The sequence below is a fragment of the Mirounga angustirostris genome, unplaced genomic scaffold (assembly GCF_029215605.1).
Source record: "Mirounga angustirostris isolate CCGP_5_RB_7025 unplaced genomic scaffold, mMirAng1.0.hap1 SCAF_11, whole genome shotgun sequence".
In the NCBI taxonomy this organism is placed as follows: domain Eukaryota; kingdom Metazoa; phylum Chordata; class Mammalia; order Carnivora; family Phocidae; genus Mirounga; species Mirounga angustirostris.
In genome coordinates, this window is record NW_026991719.1 from 113489890 (window position 1) to 113510381 (window position 20492).

The 20492-nt window shown below is 43.9% G+C and overlaps 1 protein-coding gene across 8 annotated transcripts in view; it reads right to left on the bottom strand.

Annotated features, from left to right (window-relative positions):
- Window positions 1-1670: 1670 nt before the first annotated feature.
- FGF13 (fibroblast growth factor 13) overlaps window positions 1671-20492 on the bottom strand; it is a 490212-nt gene continuing 471390 nt past the window's right edge. For 4 of the 8 annotated variants that reach the window (XM_064574634.1, XM_064574633.1, XM_064574632.1 and 1 more), the window contains 2 exons: window positions 4387-4585; window positions 1671-3116 (listed from right to left, as the gene is read on the bottom strand). In XM_064574634.1, the coding sequence (XP_064430704.1) occupies window positions 2980-3116; window positions 4387-4585 (336 nt within the window). In that variant the 3' untranslated portion in view covers window positions 1671-2979. The remainder of the gene's footprint in view (window positions 3117-4386; window positions 4586-20492) is intronic. The other 4 variants (XM_045883288.3, XM_064574631.1, XM_045883306.3 and 1 more) reach the window with 1 other exon arrangement.

Genomic DNA, 20492 nt, shown 5'->3' on the forward strand with positions numbered 1-20492 from the left:
TTCCATGCTGTCCCCCTCGGCTCCATCCGTATGTATCGGATACACACTCAGAGATCACGGACACAACATGAATTCCAGGGCTATGCCACGGAGTGATGGCCCTCAGACCGGGCTGGGCGTCAGACTCTGCGGATCCCCAGGCCTAGTGGAAAACCGTGGCAGTGGACTAACAGCACACGTGATCTAGGTGCCCGTGACAGGCTCAGGGGTCCCCACTCTGCCGCAGTGTCCATGTGCCCCCATGGGGCCAGATACATTTCTTTATCCCAGTATTTCTCAACGTCAAGCCGGCTTCCTTAACACGGGGCTTCTTAGAAACCAGGGTGCTAACACACATTTTGAATCCCAAAGAAGGGAAGAGAGTGTGTGAGTGGTTCTCGAGGAGTGGTTCCCCACGGCCGGCAGCCTCAGCACCACCCGGGAATTTGTTAGCGATCCAAAGTCTTGAGCGCGCCCCAGACCTACTCAATCGGAGACTCTGGAGGCGAGGTTTGGCAATCTAAGTCTCACAGGCCCTCTAGGCGTTTCTGGTGTGTATTAAGGTCGGAGAGCCGGGTCTTTGCAGTGTTTTCCAAAACTGTTCTTTCATCAAGCATGTAGCAGGGCTAATATTTTCTACCATCGAAGTGTGTGTGTGTGTGTGTGTGAAGATGTGTGAAAGTCTCATCACTTGTAGGGAGGTTGTTTTGATGGCTACTGAATTATTGATGTATTTAAGCACCACTTCCTGTTAAAAACAACTTGAAATGGCTCAAAGAGAATGCTGGGAATAACAGATCCTTCCTGGGTATTGTGACCACTTTTTATTTACGCCAGGCTTCCCTGAGACACCGATGTTCTGATTTGTTTATTGCCAGCAGACCTGCGCTATTTCTGAACGATGAGAAAGCAAAAAGCAGCAACCAAAATAGTCAATAACCAAACCTTAAAGTCCTTGGAACAAGGAGGAGACAATGCATTACTTTTCTCTACCGACTGAAAATTCACAGGACTTAATAAGGGGCGGGGGTTGAGTGGTTCGGCTCATGGTGCTCCTGAGTCCGAGCGAGGCAGGCGGCCTCACTTCCTGCACGGAGACTTCAGAGCTCAGGCAGGAGGAGGCAGGATGGGGCGGGGGCGGGGGGGGGGGGGGGCTTAAGATGCAATGCAAGATGACGGGCCCAAACATCTCAGGAACCTGCAGCCTCCCCTCTGTGCAAAAGCAGGCTGCCCGGGGCCCCAGTAACTTTGACGGATGCCCTGGAAAGCACCAGTCAATTCTGTTTTTACCTGTTCTTCCACTCTTTCCTTCATAGATTGACCATTGACATTGAAAACGCTGACACTTTCCTTTGGCCTTTGGAGGTGGAAAGGCCCTTAGATATTTAGTCCTGCGCCTTCTCTCCTCCGGGAGAAATGAGCACCCGAGAGGGGACCTGACAGTGTGAATGGCAGACAGGATACTAGAACATGGGTCTCATTTGTACAATTCCATCACTGAATGGGAATGAGAAGTCTCTGTTCCAATCTGAAGTCCGAGTCCAATAACTAGTACAACAGACACACTTTACAAGAGTATTCATGTGAATACGAATCTCTAGACTGTAGACTGAGGGCAGTGAACCTTACATACATAAGTCAATGTTTAGGTCCAGTTTCTATGACAGTTAATGGCACGTGACAAACAATAAATAGGCGTTGAAGGATTTTTCTTTGAATGAATATAAAGAGTTTATTCGGTGCGTATTTGGGTATACAACAACAAATATTAAACAACTTTTTTTTAAACTTTTTTTGTGCACAGGACAGAAGACTGCCTGTACATGCTATGTCCACTTTTGGAACACAGATTTTAACAATTATTAATGCACAAAATCTTACATATCATGCAACTCTATGCCAAGATTCCAACTTTCTTCCATGCAACAGATATGAAGATCTAAATGGAAACCTAGCTAAGTCTTAAACACTTTTCCAGAAGCAAGTATAAGTATATGTTGTTTAGGGGTAACCAGTCTTAACATTTCCTTGTACACAATATTCACATGCCAGATACAACGACAGGAGGACTCGTACATATACAGATAAGACATTTCTTATTTTAACAACACAAAAGACGACATCACAGCTTCACAGTTCCTGTCTTTATATAAGAAGCCACAACAATAGTTTAACATGGTAACACAAATGGAATTAAGAGAAATCTACACTTGAGGATAATCTTTTTTTTTTAAGTAATCTTTACTGACTGGGGTTGACAATACACCTCAATTTCTATGCACAGAATACAGCACAAGAACTTGACCAGAATACACTACAAATCTAAAAAAAAAAAAAAAAAAAAAAAAAAATTGGTAGAATCACAAGAACACTGTTACCTTGAGCCTGAGATGCCAATTCAGATTCAACCCTGAATTTGGTTGATTTGGATTAAGTGACAGAGTCAATAGAACCATTGAATTTCAGAAATCATAAAGTTGCACTATACCAAAGTAAAGAGTACATCTGAATCAAGCGTAGATAGAAAACATTAAGCCAAGAAAACAACACAGGTCACATCATTTTGTTTGCCCCTACAAGACATTTAAGCAGTTAATTTTGTTTTGTTTTGTTTTGATTTTTGTTTTGTTTTGTTTTTGAAGAGCAATTGTGGTCTTTCAACTTTTCTTGGTTGGAGAGCAAATTTTTATCAGCATTAGTGCTGTGAAATGTTTTTGGCTTGTCATCCCCAAAGCACAGGTGAGATCATGAGAAAATTGGGCAGTCCTTCTCCAGGATTTAGTTCACTGATAACGCTTGGCATTCTTTTGCGCAAGCTCAATCGAAATTATGGGGAGCTAGGATGGATGATAAGAAGGTGTCAGGGCAGAGAGACTAGTGAACCCTGCCTGTCTGGTGAACGTCATTGACAAATGTGAACTTTTGGGTGAAGGACTGCTAGAATTCAACAGCACCTGGAGGTAAGGTTCTGTTACAGAGCCCTTGTTTTGCCCTCACTGGCTACGTTGATTCGTTGTGGCTCATGGACTTGCCTCCGTTCAGCACGCCGGAGACACTTCTGCTCTTGGTTGGGGTCCCGCTTCCAGACCGGGAGAACTCTGTGAGGTCGTGCAGTGACGGCTCCTTGTACATGGCCACTGGAAAGCAGAGAAACACCGGGTCAGGGGCCTTCGCGTGCGCACCCCGCGCTGGCCCTCAGCTTGTCTTCTGGTGACTGGGCTTCCCTGCTCTAGGCCGAACGCGGAAGACGCTGCTTCCAAGGACTCTGCTGAGAACGTACTGGCTTGGCTCGAGCAAACTCCAGTCTTTGGCACGGGGGTGTGCAAAGAATTCTAATGCCTCATTCCCATCACTTACGGTTATATACGTGAGGGCGTTAATGAAAAATGCATTTAATAAAGCTCTTGGAAGCTTAAATAGAATCTACAGCATGCTGTGCAAGCCAAATATTAAAATTTTAAAGCACTGATTTCTATCATGTTCAAAAGGATACTCTCCAAGAGCCTAAATGTTTAGTGCACGTCTTAAGGCAATACGTGGTACATAGTATTGTTGTTGTGCTGTGAGTAACAATACTAGCGGACACTTACAGAGCACCTACAACGTACTAGACACTATGCTAAGTGCTCCACGTGCATTACCTCATTTGATCCCCCAAAGAATCCTATGACTTGGGTGCTTTATCCATATTTTACAGGCGAGGAACACAGGTCAATAATCCAGCCCTGCCCACCCAGTTAGGACGGAGGGGAGCTGGGATTCGAATCCAAGTAGTTTGGCCACAGAACACAGGCCACGCTGAGCAGTGCTATGTGGATCCGATGGGGCAGTGTGTTGCTACTCTCGCCTTGATTCTAACCCCAGGCCAGTGACCTCTTGGAGGTCTCGCTCGGCTTTGCCCACGTCCTCCATCCCTTCTCTACCACATCTCAGCTACTTCTAACATCCTTATCTTCTGCACCCCATCTCTCTCCCTTACCCTTTCCACCTTGACTGCAAGACAAACTAGGAATGGAAACTGTTGGGACAGTATCGCTGGGCCGTTAAAGAGGGGCCCAAGGAGCTTCCCCGTAAGTGTTAAGCATGCAGACATTTGAGCATCTGTGTTTCTGTCCAGGAACCACTTTGGCAGGATTTGGGGTTCTTGGCTGTCCTGGGTTAGCAGTCAAGCTGCTCCCACATAAGCAAGGTGTTACTATCTACAGATGTACTATGGGAAAATTAAAATCAGAAGATTGGATGCTATTGTCAATGCTTAATGTTTTAAGTGTTATAAAATGTTACTAAATTTCTGTATAATTGCCTTTAATGGGGAAGAATTACGCTCCACTTAAGAGAAGCATGATGAAGGATTGAGTTAAGTAAGGGTACTCGTCTAATCCACAGTTCCTAGCGTGTCAAGTTTACCTTTGAGTGGTTTGGGCAGAAAGTGAGCTGCAGGCTTGTTCTTCTTCACATGGTTTCCTTTCATGATCTCCCCTTCTTTGTTCAGACCCAGATACCACCCTCGGCCGGACTGCTGTTGGCGGTATATCATCGAAGAATACGTCACGTAATAATTTTCAAACACGGATTCTTTGAATTTGCACTCAGGTGTAAAATGTTCCTGGCAAGACAAGTAAATAAACCAAAGCTCAATATTTATAGCTCTGAACTTCATGGAGAACCCTGTGGTATTGTTCTTCAAGAGTCCAGGACATTGTTCAAGTTTGTATGACCGGTGCTCTATTTTAACAGCATAAACTATTATCATTGGAAACCAAGACTATATATAACATTTCATATGATGCTTTGGAAAAAGCCCTAAGTGCAAGTGCCACTGATCAATGATTAGCTCTCTTTGTAATAAGATAATGGAAAAATTACAACGAGCCACATAACTAATATATTGGATAAATGCAAGAGCTAAAATCGATTAAATATGAGAAAATAAACATTTTGTCCTTCTTAATTTTCATAGGTTCTCCAGTTACCATACACTATAATTGTCAACTGCCCGAGGCCATTACTAGCTGCCGACGTTTCTAGAAGGATGCTACAAAGAAAGGCTACCTTTTGCTTTTAGGTCAACCAAATTGATTTGTCTTTTAATCATTGGACCTTGACTTAAAAAAGAAAAAAAAAAAAATTCTCCACTCGCTTCATCCTTGCCTTACAGTAATGTTTACAAGCCAATCAATAGAGAAGCAAGGAATTTACAGTAATTCTACAAGCAGACATGAGAGAGCAGCCCAGGAGACTCTGAACCCTGGAATGGGATTTCTGCCATGTGCTTGGCCATGTTTCCCTTGGATCTGTCCATACAAATGAAGGGTTCCTGATCCAACGGACTATTTCAGAAAAAAGCCAACACAACAAACAAACTGAAAACCTTCTTTCAAGTCTTGTGGATTTGTGTGTATGAAATAAACAGCCATCAAAAGTGGCCATTTGTGAGCCAAATGAAACGAGCAGCAGATTCTAATCTCTACGGAGTCCACGGAGTAGCAGTGGAAGACAAGGAGAAGAATGGCAGCTGAACGACATGTGAGGAAGCCATTTTAGATATCTGCCAATTTGCTGAGATGTTAATCAGGAAGAATTTCTCATAAAACCCTAAAAAGAAAACAACCTTGTAAAAATATCATATGCTTTGTGGACACCAGCCCTTTCTGAACAATGCCTCCATGGTCCCACCGTCCTTCTTTTTCATATTAGATATCTGTCTAAGCAATGCACACTATCTGCACAAGAGAATCTGAAGTGCTCTCAGAATCTGAAGTCACTTCAGCAAAGAGGGACAGATTCCTCATAGGAGGCAGCCTTTCTCTGAAAGTTAAGCCACATGTGCTTTTCTTTTGGGAATCCACAAAATCTGTTCCACTCCGTAAGCTCACCAATTCTCCCCATCTGTCCTCCAAGGCATTGATTAGAGTCATCTTTTGGGGTTATTTCGGCCTAGGGGCATACTTGGTAAGTCCCCCAAAGATTCACACAAATTCAACCTGTGCAAGAAGAAATGTATTTCCAAGGCAATGATCATATGTAAGAACCGGTGTTCTGTTTATGGGTTGTGAAGACTCCCCTTTGTGGGATTCTCAACAGGGAAATCCAATGTATGCCTACAAATAAATGTGACTAAAAGTCTCCACATTTCTTCTAGTGATGAGGACAGTTGCATATAACATTGTTGAAATTCTTTGGGAATGAAATCACCATTTGGGGGGCACTGGGGTGGCTCAGTCGGTTAAATGTCTGCCTTTAGCTCAGGTCAGGATCTCAGGGTCCTGGGATCAAGCCCCACATCGGGACCCTGCTCTCAGTGGGGACTCTGCTTCTCCCCCTCCCTCTGCTTGTACTCTCTCTCTCTCTCAAATAAATAAATAAAATCTTTAAAAAAAAGAAATCACCATTTGGGGAAAAAAAATCTCATCCTTGGAGGGTGAGTTTTACTTTCATAAAGAGTCAGAAACCGTTCAAAAATAAATATGGTGAACAATATATATGATCGAGGTGAGTGATTCTGTGTGGGTACATAAATACTGTATGACCGACTCCCAAACGGTGGGATGGGATGACTGCCGAGGCAGGTCCCCAAAAAGGGCTGCAGTTAATGTCCCATGTGATGGCAGCCTTCACTCATTCGTTTATACGCAGTTTCTGACAATCCACTGTATGCTTGGGTGGTGCTAAAAGTTCACAGGTAAATAAGGAGCCTCAGAAAACTCCCCAGGTATTTGCAGGAGTCAGCCATATACCCAAATGATTTGGACACGAGGTGTGCTACCATTAAGTACGGAACGGGAGACATAAAGGTGTTTTATGAGAACAGAGAAAGCCCAGTTTTGCTCTGACTGGGGGACTGCGGAGGGGTGGGCTTTACAGAGAGGGTGTTATTTTAGGTGAGCTTTGAAGGGTGGGTAGGAATTCAAACCAGAAAGAGGGGAAGGATACTATCTGAAGCACAGAGCCACAGTCCTTTGATGTGTCCCCTATGTCTCAGTAATTATCACCCACCGTCCTATCCTGGTAGCTGCTCACGCTTCAAACTTCAGGGGACCTTGAAGTCCATCATCCACAAATCCCTCCAGCCCGTGATCTTTACCTTCCATTTCCACTGCTACTGTTCTAGCTTGCGCCCTCTGCCCTCTCTGCTGGCTTGCTGGCATAACCTCCCCTCTGGTCTCTCCCCTTCTGCTAGCAAGTTTCCCTGCTAAAGCAACATTCCCTTCCTTAGGGACTTTTGACAGTTTTGCCTGGCTTTACGGGAAAAACAACTTGATGTGGCATCTACGATTCTCCACGGTTCAGTCACCACCCTGACTTCAGCCTCACCCTCTGCCACAGGGTAGTGGGCGCCTCTGTGCCTTTCCAGAGGCCACTCGTTTCCTTTGCTTAGAATGTCATTCTTCTGTCTCCCTACCTCCTGGCTTTCCTCTCGTCCCTCACAGCCGAGCTCGGATAGAGGATCTCCCTCAGTCGGAACCGACTCTACGTGTATTTGTGCTCCCTTAAGCCCTACCTACATCTCTAGCTGCCCCCGTGACTCAGGCACATGCATGACGGCTCCAGATGGCAGGGAACTTGTCTTATTTTCTGAACCCACCTTCTCCTCTCACAAATGACTGGTCATATGGCCTAGCAAGCAGCGGACCACTCAACTCCCGTTTATAGGATTTGGATTTCGGAGATTCAGATTTCAGTCTGAGAAATTCCAGGATTCAGAAGTCCCAACCAGTGAAAAGTCTGCAGGGAACTTCCTTAATACCATATGGAATCGGCTGTCTGCAGAAGGAGGCTGTCATCGCACGGACAGATCCTGCAGGAGCGATTTAGTATCTGTTAAGAATAACAGATACTACACAGATCACTGGCACCTACAACATTAGGAGGAAAAACTTGGCGATTGTTACAACTATTGAAAAATGGCAAGGAAGGACTCAATGAACTGAATGCTCTGTCACATCCTGGCAATTTCTTAGTCATCACCACTAAATTTGGACTCAGAAACTCAGCAGAGAGGAAAATGAGGCCAAAAAAAGAATGTTGAAGCAACCAGAGGAGTGTTCTCTTCTCTGTGTGTGACACTGTCATTTTATCCAGTGTTGGAATGAGTAGGCAGAAGAGGCTTCATTTTTATCCAGTGTGGAAAAACGTGAACATCCCACCCAACACAGGAAGGACTAGCAAAGGGGTACTGGGTTCACCCTGTCGGGGAAGCCCTGTCTGGAGGATGCCAGGTAGACATATGGCAAGGAATCAGCAGCCTCCTCTGACTGATGTGAAGATGATCATTAGCGCTCTTGAAAAAGGTACCACCGTGGCCTTGACACCCAGCAGACGTTAAACAGAGGCAGCACTGCTCTTCTGGATTTCATATGCAGTAGATAAAAATCTGCTATCACGATAAATGAACGACTGGTTTCAAAAGATGCCAAGCACCTTTTCTTTTGTACTCGGCTGCACAGGGAATGCTTTATGTCTTGTAACTTTTTATGCATTGATTTCTCCTAAAAGTTGTTTCTCGTGCATATCAGTAATTTTTTTTCCCCAGAGGAATAATGTCTTTTTAGTTCGTGAAATAATCAATCTGTCTTTAAATCTCCTCTGTATCATCATCTCTATTCTCCTTGAAGTTCAAGGTTAGTTATTTTCTCAGTGGATATTGAACCCTTTCATCTAAGGAATCCATACCAGTTAGTTATCGTGATTATATCTTGGGTAAGGAAGGAGACGCTATGCAGAATGAGCAGATCCAGGAGCAAAATCTAACATTTATTGTTTACCGATTTACTCACTATTAAGGGCAAAATAGTTTTTTCTGGAGGTGGAAATATCACCGGCGACAGGAAAACACCTGAAACCCTCCACATCATGTTCACAGAACATACTGGAGAGTACTTACAGCCACAAATGATCATGGTCAGCCACCCTAACCAGGGCTTATGGCCTCTACACAGACTTTGAGGGATTCACACCATCAGTAATGTTGGTTAGATGCAAATAACGCTCAGACCCAATGGTGGGCCACAAAGCATCTTTGCCCCAGGGTCAGAAGGAGCAACAAGGGCCCTGGGCTGCCCCTGGCATCGAGAGCAGTGTCACTCAGCAGGGGCTGTGTACCTGCACCCTGGGTCGCCAGAACCAAAAAGGTGAGAGTAAAGCATATCTGTCCATCACCAAGGTCATCTCAGTGCCCTAAACGCGTCTGCAAAACCAAGATACGCTCGCCATGACGAAACGCCTTTCTGATTAAAGTCACGTGGCAAACATGGGCCTCTGTAGCAGATTGTTCCTACATTTTCCCCCTTGCATTTGTATTTTCAGCTCTGGTACCACTGGTTGGGTGGCCGTGCTTCACTGGAGTCTGTTCGTCAGCAGGATGGGAAGCTTTTGAGGATTGCCATGTACACTGTAAATGTTTCCTTTTAACACATTTCTCTTGAGAGAAGTATTTTTTAAGTGGGCTGCACTGATTCCCTTGGATCTCATGAGAGTAACAGTCTACTTGAGGTCGTCCATACGTCAGATGGCAACACTAAGCCCTTGGACCTGAACAAAGCTGGTGACATCCAGTGTAGCCTTTCACATATGTACACGCTAAGTGAACACATCCTGCTCCAGAGAAGTATTTCTCAATACATTCTGTCTTATTCACACATAACACTTTGTAAATCAGGCACCGGAGAACACGGAAACAAACACAGTTTATAGATACATGAGTGGGCTTTTAAAGAAACTTAAAAAAATGAATGTAGTAAAACACGACTTCTTCCTTTCAACGGGTTCTATAAACACATTGTAACTACTCATTTCTCCCTTTAATCCTCTCGCTTGGTCCTGTCTTCCGGCCACATTTTCAGTAGCCTGACAATCTGATTAATTTAACAATTACTGCCAAAAGCAAGGGTCACTCTTCTAATTCTGAGCCATGTTCAGATGACAATTTTCTAGATCTAAAGTTAGCAGGTTACTTAAGCACGTCTGACTTGTGTGCGTCAATTATCCCCCAGTCTAATGAAAATAATATGCAAATTAAAATTAGATTTTCGACTCTGTTAAAAAAAAAATTTAAGATTTTTTATTTATTTATTTGACAGAGAGAGACACAGCGAGAGAGGGAACACAAGCAGGGGGAGGGGGAGAGGGAGAAGCAGGCTTCCCGCTGAGCAGGGAGCCCGATGCGGGGCTTGGTCCCAGGACCCTGGGATCATGACCTGAGCCGAAGGCAGACACTTAACGACTGAGCCACCCAGGCGCCCCCTGTTAAAAAAAATTTTTAAAAATAGATTCTTAAAACAGAAATCAGACCCATGGGGGTGACACTGTAACTACCTATATTCTCTATATAGGTCTCCCCTCGATCAGTGATTTCAAAATCCAGGATTAATTATTATATTCAGGACTTTGATGTTCTCTCCCAGGGTATATTTGATGTGAATGAACTTCATTATTATTAAGATCAAAGAATGGGAAGGGAGAGGTTGGGGGAGAAGGAATCGATATTATTAATTCATGATAAAGAGACAATGGTTTGTCCATTCAGATATCCTCTGGACTGTGAGATACCTGAGGGCAGCTCCTAGCATGAGGCCTGGCTTATAGTCCATGAAGAAAACACATAGGTTGAAATAAATAAATGAAAGACCGGAATAACATTTGAAGGGAGCTTGGTAGCTCCCGTGCATGGATCCGGAAAAGGGCAAAGTGTGGCATGCTCTGCACAGAGGACTGGTTGAGAATAGACACTGACGAGTCAGAACCTGCCTGTGAGGCCAGAGAGAGCAGGTGCAAAAGGGAGGAAGGGGGCCTACAGACACATTCAACTTGAAAAACTGGAGAGGGAGGAAAGGAAGAAAGAGAGAGGAGAGGGGTGGGAGGGAAGGAAGGAGAGAGGGAGGGAGGGAGAGAGGGAAAGACAAGAGGGAATAATAAAGACAAAACAGCGCTTAAGCAGCGAGAATAAAGAGATTTCCTGTTAATAACCAAGATAGGGGCCTTAAACTTCTCCTCTTGCTCCCTGGGTCTGCAAATAGCCAAACATTTCAATTGAATTCTATTACCTTGAGTTTTGTTAAAACTGGGGGGGGCCCCTACCGGTCCTGCTGACCTGACTGGATTGCTGTACGAGGATCCAGTGAGATGAGGTGTGTGAAAGACGTTCCATAAACATGAAATGTGGGATGACTTCTCAAAATACATGGCCAGAAAACCAGGGCAAAATAAATACATTCTCATTTCTTTCCAAGGTACTTCTTCGCTCCGGAATCCGTTTATAAAGGGTCTGCTTATTCGTGTTTTATTAACATGGGAGAATATAAATTCGGCCCCCAAATTAGGACTGCACATGAATTACACTTTGTGGTTGGTGCTCTCCTCCAAGCCTGCTCCCCAGAAAACCATTTCGCCTCCTTTCATTTTTCATTTCTGTCTACAGCTCTAACGAAATGAAGTGCTTACAAATGGGCTTCATGAAATACCATGCAACAAAAACGACTTCAAAGTACACATGTTATTTAGCGACCATTTGTAAAGAAATGCAAATTATAATTAAGAAAATGGATATGGGATGATTTTTCCTCATATGGCTACAGTGAAATTTCTTGGTAGCACTTTCATATTCTAAGATATTTCATAGGTACTTTGATTTATCTTATGTTGACCCCACAAAATATGCCAGCACAGTATTGCATTTTCTCAATTCTTCGCAAACCAAAATGACAAAAAAAAAATACTAAGGAGCTTGTCAATCAATTGCCTGTTTAAAACAGAATCAGGACATAGATCTGATCATATTTTAGGCCTGGAGTTCATTTAGTCCTTTGTATTGGCCTGTTCTGGATTTTCATATATTTTTGTACATCAGTCTCATGCCAGGGATTACCGAGACTGCCAAATTTTACAGAGTGATTTGTTTTATTTATTTTTACTTTTTCATTTTTAAAGATTTTATTTATTTATTGGAGAGAGATAGAGATAGAGAGATTGAGACAATGAGTGGGAGGAGAGGTACAGGGAGAAGCAGACTCCCTGCAGAGCACGGAGCCCCTCTCCTTACTTGATCCCAGTTCTCTGGGATCATGACCTGAGCCGAAGGCAGACGCTTAACTGGCTGAGCCACCCAGGTGCCCCTATTTGTTTTATTTTTATAACACTGAAATAAGCTTGAAAAAAAGCAGGAGACAAAACAAAAACCATGCATCCCTTACAGAGCCTAAGAGGGGTTGTTTTTGTCATCATACAAAAATTATGTGATCCAAAGGCCTCATTCAGCTCCAAACCTGATCAGCAAATAGGTTTTGAAATGGAAGTAACTTGCTACGATTTGTAAGGAAGGTGGACGGGCCACATGTCTCCAAGGCTGTGGAACTGGTTCAAGACAGTGTTAGTGTGACCAACCCCTTGCAGAAGAATACAGATTGTTTAGGCAATGCAATTAGGTAGCAGAAGACATCCTTCATTTTCTGCAAGACACATTACAGAGAGACTGTGTGACCAGCACATTAATTTTCAAATCTTACTAGATTTAATCTTACTGTTTAACAAAAGTCTGGGGCGCCTGGGTGGCTCAGTTGGTTAAGCGACTGCCTTCGGCTCAGGTCATGATCCCGGAGTCCTGGGATCGAGTCCCGCATCGGGCTCCCGGCTCAGTGGGGAGCTTGCTTCTCCCTCTGACCCTATCCCCTCTCATGCTGTTTTCTCTCTCTCTCTCTCAAATAAATAAATTAAAAAAAAAAAAAAAGTCTGTAGCAAAGTATTTTTTTTTCCCAAGGGAAGAACACTTCTCTTAGCTGAATAACTCCCTAAAACTTTTTTTTTTCTTTTGTCTATGATGTGCATTAACTCTGGATGTTGGTTTTTCCTATGGAATGGCTGACCTATGTGTTTTGACAGGGAAATCAGATATCAGATACGATTTCTAAAAATAAACTTCCCTGTCTTCTGGCTGCTTACCAGAATTAATTTGTGCCCATTGGGCAAATATTCTCTGTTACTATGGTGCTTTCTCATTTGTGGCAGTACTCCTCTGTGTAATAGCTTCAGAGTGGGATCTAAATCCATCTCCAAGAGAAGGACCTGGGATGTAGCTGTAGTCAGCAAGAGAATAAGCTTAGTAGGTTGTAACTTTTTAGGTGGTTGTTGCAAGCTCCTGGCTGAAAATTCAAAGCCTGGGGACTCTGAAAACTTTTCCCAGAGATCCAATGAACTGTCATGGCAAAGGAGAAAGGCTCTTTCCTCGTAGATCAAATAAAAAACTCTGGCAAGGTAGGCGGCCTATTAAAAATGAAATCATACCAAGATCGGTGCCCGGGATGTTCTAGCACTTCAGGCAATTTTGAGGATCGTCGTTTTGATTGGTGTTGGAGAGTGGTTGTGTTAAATTTGATAGGGTCTGTCTGTGTCGAAGAGAGTCACTTGCAATAACCAGGACTCTGCTTCTTCAAAGACTTTCAGAGAAGACTTCTTATCTTTTCTCTCGCCCAGGTAGGAAAGCGAGGCTGGACAACCCCGACTGCAAGTCACTACCGCATGCTTTCCACCGCGCACCATAAAACCTGCGATCGCAGGGCAAGGTGCAAAGGCCTAATCCGTAAACCGAGGAGGAGAAAGGTGTCACAGGGCACTACTGGGCCGTTACATCACGGTGCACCTGCAAATTACTTCCGGGGATAGGAAGCTGTAAGGAGAGCCATCCTGCTATGAAGACAGTGCATTTCTAACTCTCATTTGCCCCTGGAAAGGAGCTAACTGGACGATGCTATGGACAGTCACTCACCACAAGTCTGAATGGGGGAAAGTCAGCTCATTCATTTAAGACACAAATGGAAGAATTCATTCTGAACCACTACTTTCCAAGAACCTCCTGTGTGCCAAACACCATGGGAGGCCCCCGTGTGTATATAATGATCTGTGTGTATCTAATTGATCTTGATGGCAGCTCTCTGGGACAACTACATCCCTCTGGCCTGAGAGGAGTCCCCCACCTCGCAAGCGATAAAACCACAGGAAAGAAGCCCTTAGCAAGTCCTTTCTTTATAAACTTGCTTGCAAGTGTGCCCTTTCACGCAAAGAGTCACCTTGCAGACAGACAAGAGCTGTGAGGTCAATTCTCCTCTAAAGGACAGTTCCAATTATCTGCTCAAGGTCCAGCCCTTCCTCCTTTTCTTGTGCCCTGCCTCTCTGAACCCTGAAGAGCTCTGTTCAAACCTGCCTCTTCCACTTGCCAGATTTCCGGCTTTGGGCAATCTACCTGTGCTCTGCGCCTGCACCTGCCAGAGGAGCCCAGCATCCTGTGTTGGATCCTCTGGATTCTGACGATCCTCAAAATTGCCTGAAGTGCCAGAACATCCTCGGCACCCATCTTGGTATGATTTCATTTTTAATGAAAGGGTGTGGGAGGCAGTGAGCACACGTGTATGTGCTCACTGGCTATGGGATCCCTTCCCTCGCCTTCATCTGCAGTCCATGTGATACATAAGAAGATGCGGCACCCTTGCCACCCCAACTTGAAATTGGTACGAACACTAGCGGTTGGGGGTGCCTGGCTGGCTCAGTCAGTTGGCTGTCCGACATTTGATTTCAGCTCAGGTCGTGACCTCAGGGTCGTCGGATCGAGCCCTGTGCTGGGCTCTGTGCTTCGAGCGGAGTCTGCCGGAGATTCTTTCTCTCTCCCTCTGCCCCTCCCCCTGCTCGTGCATGCTCTCTCTAAAATAAATAAATAAAATCTTAAAAAAGAAGAAAGAAAACTAGCAGTTGTCAATGAAAACAAATGAGCAGAGAAGCACCTTCTCACTTCTGGGAGGGCTTCCTGTTACACATTAAGCGTACGAATGAGAATTCCATTCAGTAGTGATTCCTTTTCAAGGCTAACAATACATGAGCTTTGAATTTGGGGCTTAAAATATCCTAAGATTCTGAAATTTGCATTACTATGTGTATCAGTGGGATCCACATGATATTAAAGAGATTTGTGAAATAATCCAGTATTAATGGGCCCAATGACATTTGCATGTCTCATTTTAATTACTATGCCACAGAAAGTACAACATTATTATCTCCCTTCTTTTGTTCTAAATTACCGTTTTGCTGGTTCTACTTTCATAATGTAGGTTACTAATAACAATAATGAAAAATCTAATATTACCTTATGTTTAAGCAGTGTCTACTTTTAAAGTTTTCTGTAACTGCTTAAACAGTTATGGCATTCAAGTGACAGGTAAGGGACAATTGAATAATGATGATGATAACAAAGGTAATGATTATAATGGATTTTGGTAGACTTTTTTCTTCTCTTTAAAGAACTCTTTTTAGCTGTTGAGGAAATGGAACAAGAGATGCTAATACACTAGAACCTGGTTTCACACGTTCTTCTAGAGGGTAACTCGAGGAGGGAAGCAGCTCCTTCTAGAGGAAGCTGGAATCTGTTTCAGGTAGCTGGTGTTGACATGTGAGAGGTCCTTACTTTAAGGCAACCTGAGCTCTCAGGACGCTTCCAGGGCTGCAAAAACCCTTAGGACCCTGCAGTCCTAACTGGCCCTGGGAAGGAAGAGCTTTACCATAGAGCTCAGGCTAAGCCAGTCAGCCTGTCTCAGCCCACTCTTTTCTCCAGCTCGCCAGATAGTTTTCCACTGATGTGTCGATTTAACATTCTCCCAGATTATGCCATGAAAAGTTCATTCTTCTACTGTAAAATGTTCATGACTGAATTTCAGCACATTTGGGGTTTTTTCTTCTTTCCAGCGACCTCGCAACCCAAGAGGTTTTAGAGGATGACCCCAGAACACGTTTACTGAAACTAGGCTTTCGCCTCTTTAGGTGCAGATGTGGGTAATGGGAAGGAGACACAGAGATCAGTCTCCTCAGGCCTGTGTGTGTATGTGTGTGTGCGCATGCGTGTCTGTGCGTGCCTGTGTGTCTGTGTTGGAGAGAGAGAGAGAGAAAGTACACCTGCTGGTAAGAGAGAGATGGGATAGGGGACAAACAGAGAAAGACAATAAAGAGTGAAAGTCAGTGTGATGATTTGTTTTTCCTAATTCTATAATCCTGTGACCTTTGAGAAATGCCTGCCACCCCTGCACTCCCCACCAAGGTTGAATGGGGAAGGTGGGAAAGTGAATTGTCTTTCCTCTGCGGAAAAAAATCTGTTTCCTGTCCAAACTCCCAATTGTGCTCAGAGCTCAGGGTAAAATCTGAGGCCACCCAGGGCCAGTTACGTTCTCCCGTGAAGTGAGCATCTACAGAGGAGCCAGACAGAAGAGTAAACCTATTTCTTCCTGGGGATTTTCCTATGTGTAATACACATCCAACTCTGAAAGAGACAAGGACAACAAAGAGATCCAGGTCTCTTGCGAAACTGAGGATTATTGCAGAGAAGTCCTGTGCAAGTTCATTAAAATAAGACCCTTTGAATGAATGCCGCTATCATAAAGTGGATTATATTTTCATAAGAGCAATGTAATGCTCAGATGTGTAGCTATGTCGCAGTAAACACGACAACGGTCCCCTCCTTGTGACCAAAGTGCCGTCACCAGTGATGTCATGCATTCTCACCATCATTTCAAGAATGTGATGCTTGTGTAGAAACCACTGCAGTGAAGTCTGAATTCTAAAACTGTGCTTTTCAGGAGTGTTTACACCAAGTATCTAGCCGTGATTCATAAATAAGCTTTCAGTAGCTTAGCATAAATTCAGTTTGGTTTGTTCTGTCTACCCCGAGATACTGTAACATTTTTATATTAATTTTTTAAAAGGGTTTTTTGATGACATTAAATTCTGAAATAGGCAAATTGCGCCTCTTTAGCAAAATATGTAATTTAAATTTTCAAATGTTTGTTACCTAAGTATTACCCTAGTTGAAACCGTAATGCAAGAACATAATCTAAACTACGAGAATCTGTAAAAATGATTAATACTTCATAAGCTTTGCACAACCATGACCTATTTGGAATAATTTTCGGCTTTCATTTTCTACAGTGTAGACTGTTAAAGCATTTGCATGAGAAGGCAAAATGCATAAATTATCCCTGCAGGGAACACTTAAAACTTAAGGTAATTATATAGCACAGAAGTGTTTTCAAAAAACTCAAACAAAATAACAAATAATTTTACAGTCGCCCTGAAAATGATTATTATTCTGTGCTTCCAGTGATCTTGATCACGAAAATCCCTCTCTTTACAATTACATTCACATTATCAATTCTTACTTTGTTCTTTTACCATCAAGCCCTTACAGCTGGCCCTGAAAATTTGCATGCTGTAAAAGCTGAACTAGACAGCTAGTAGAGATGAATTCTCCAGTTATATTCATGCTGTGAACAAAACCATAACACTCCCTTAATATATCTTATCACTGCACTTTTATACTAAACATGCATCCAAATCAAGTCCTATTTTTTACATTCCTCCTGTTCAAAATCTTTTAATGGCTCCCTGCTGCCTACAGGATAAACTCCAAACTCCCTGGCCTGGTGTTCAAGGTCTTCCACAATCTCGCACACGTTCCCCTACAACTCTAGCAATAACATTCCTCCACTTAAGCCAGACTGGAGAAATAAGGCCAGGACCGAAAGTAGCAGAGATCTGTCTTATGAATGGGGAAGTGTCTCCTCCAAACCAATGGCTGTGCTTTGGAGGCTGGGATGGTCACCGTGATGAGAGGGAACTGCTGGGTCACAGGGAATATGTAACTGATCCCCCCCCCCCACCAAGTTTCTTCCTTATGAGTTTTCATTCAAAAAAAAAAAAAATGAGGTGCACTTCTCGAGCCTCCGAGCTGCCTCATGTCATGGTTCTGCGCATCATGCATGCAATTCTTTGGGGGCCACTTGCTAATAATCGGCACCTCTTTTTTTCACAGCACGCAGAGGAGAAAGAGCCAAACATCAGCGTTGTCAGAAACCTCCAGGCTCAGCACTGGCTGGAATGCAAAAGCACTTCATAACTGATTATTTCTGAAGAGTTTACACAGCATCAAGAAAGGGGGCAATGAAATTACATCTGAACAGAAGAAAGCTCAATTATTTATCTCATGCTAATTTTTACCAAGTGGCTGGTAATGACAAATCTATACAGGCAAATAAGCGGTCCATATAACTTAAAAGATAATCGACGGAGCTAAAACTACAAATGTTTACAATGTGTTTGTATTTAGTCTTTTGGCTCATATTGACTCCATAACAAAGGTTCTTCTAAATGCACGTGACTGGTCTATGAGAAACTATCACCAAGGCATCACGTACCCATGAATCACATCAGCAGTGGGATTGCGTCTCTTTTTTTAACCTTTCCGAATAAATTGGGGATGTTGCCACATGACGGTGCCTACTTTATTCCTCAGCATTAGGAGGGTGCAAACGACACTCCTTCCCCAAGAGAAAGAGAAGGATGTGGCCCTTCAGGGAGATCAGAGTCCTCAGAATTCAACTCCCTCACTTAGCTTCAGGCAGAACAGGTTAAATGCGGACTTCCAACTAAAGAAGTTGACGGAAAGGTGACGGCTGTCAGGGAGACAGGGCAGACCAGATGCAAGTCTTTTCCTTTTCTACCCGAGTTATTTCTCCAGGGAGCAGGTGGTGTGGGTTCGACATCCGATTCTCCCCTCCCCCTCCCTGCCACAGATCCATTTTCTCTGTGCTCTGGAACCCACTGCTGGAGAAAGGAGACACGGACCAGTTCTGTGGTTGACTCTCAAATACCAAAGGTACAGGGGGAGGAGAGAAGACCTTCAGTCACATGTGCTAGTTCGTAGCAAACAAAGCATTTTTTGGATGAGCCTCACTATTCTACCCTGTTCTCTCGGTAAAGCAGGTAAAAGTTCCGGCCCTGGAAAGGAGTCGGTTTGTGTACAGAATCAGTGCATGATTTGTCTAGTGAGTCACAGCTTCTCCCAACATCTTTATATAATGGTTATTGTTTTGCCGAATGTGCAGTATCATCTCTGGCTGACTTATGAAGACTGATGATTTTAGAGACCATTTTGGGGGGATGATACTCATTTAAGTCAACAAGGATCTCGTGAGGGCACAGCAGTCGCCTTCCCCAGCCGGTTGTCCACAGAGCACCTCCCGAGCTGCCCCAAGCTGTGCTCTCACAGTCAAAGACAACGGGCCCAAACTGACTTCTGTAGTCTACGGTGGCCCAGCGAGATAGAGACCTACTATGGGTAAATAGCTTCCTATGAGGATAACCTGACTGAGCATTTTTTTCCATTCGAAAGTGATGCGTTTGGTGATTTCCTCGGTCATAGTTAAGTGTTCTAGCGTCCTCAGTCGCAGCAGGTGAGCATTTACCGCTCGGAAAGAGTGTGGCTGTCCTGGGTCAAGAGATGGATTAGAATAAAAAACAGATCGTTCGGGATCACACGAGAGTGACCAGAGTTGCCAGCGTGATAGTACCTGAAAGAACATACAAGTCGTCTATCGCCTGACTAGCCAAACGTGAGTGTAATCACAGGAAACTACAAGTGATCCTGTGCAGGATATGCCCGTAGAAGAGCAGAAGGCCCCATTTTTAAATCACCATCCTGCACGGTTAGATTACTGGTATGCCAATCACCAGAAACAATACGCTTTAAACACTCTGGTGTCACTGAAGTTGTACTTCATGCAATTCCAATCTAGTGAGAGAATGTTACAGAAGCTGGATATTTGCTGAAAATCATAGGGGATAGGAATAAACAGGGAGGCTGTAAGCTAAGTGACCAGACTAAAGGACAGCACAGATATTTTGAGTAAACACTAAGAGAGTTTCCAACCTCATAGCTTTGGAGGTGGCACTCCATCGGCCATGCCTGGCTGTCAGGGACTTTGCTAATTTTCTAGCACTAGAAAGGAACAGGAGAAGGCAAATCAGATCGGTGTGAAGCCACAGTGTTTAATTTTGCGCAAACACATCAAATCACATGTGCAACTCCAATAGGAAAGCCAAGAGATGGGTGTGCAAACAGCAACCACTGGAGGACGGACCACACACACAAAAGTGGCATGAGAATGGCTGCAGATGACATATTTGTCTTCTTAGCAGCATTAACTATCTGTCCTTCTAAATAGTCTCAATGTTTATCCACAGTTGCTTACTGTATTTTGAGGAAGCAATAACAGGTTCAATTTTCCCTGAGCCTGAGTCCCAGCCTGGTAGTAAATTAGGTGCTTAGGAAGGTGCATTACCTCCTTGAGGACACTGAGCCATCATTTAAGGCATAATATGCTTGCTTTGGTTTATGAAGATGCTACTGACTCACTTCAGTGGGAGTTGTTTTCCCTGCATTGCTGAGGGCTGAGTTAAATGAGTGTACTCCTTTTTTTCCTCCTTGCAGTGGGGATGGGATGGTCTGAACTAATTACACATTCTTCCCAATTCCATGGTGACCCACAGAGCGAATGCCCACGACGTTGGGTTCAAGTTTGAGGTTCATTCTGCAGCTGTGGAACAAAGCACAGCCAGCGAGGGCTGGCGGAGATCGTGTACTCCCTGACAGCATTCGCTAATTGACTGTGTTAGCTGGTCGCCAGTGCCATAAAAGCCATACTTGTGGT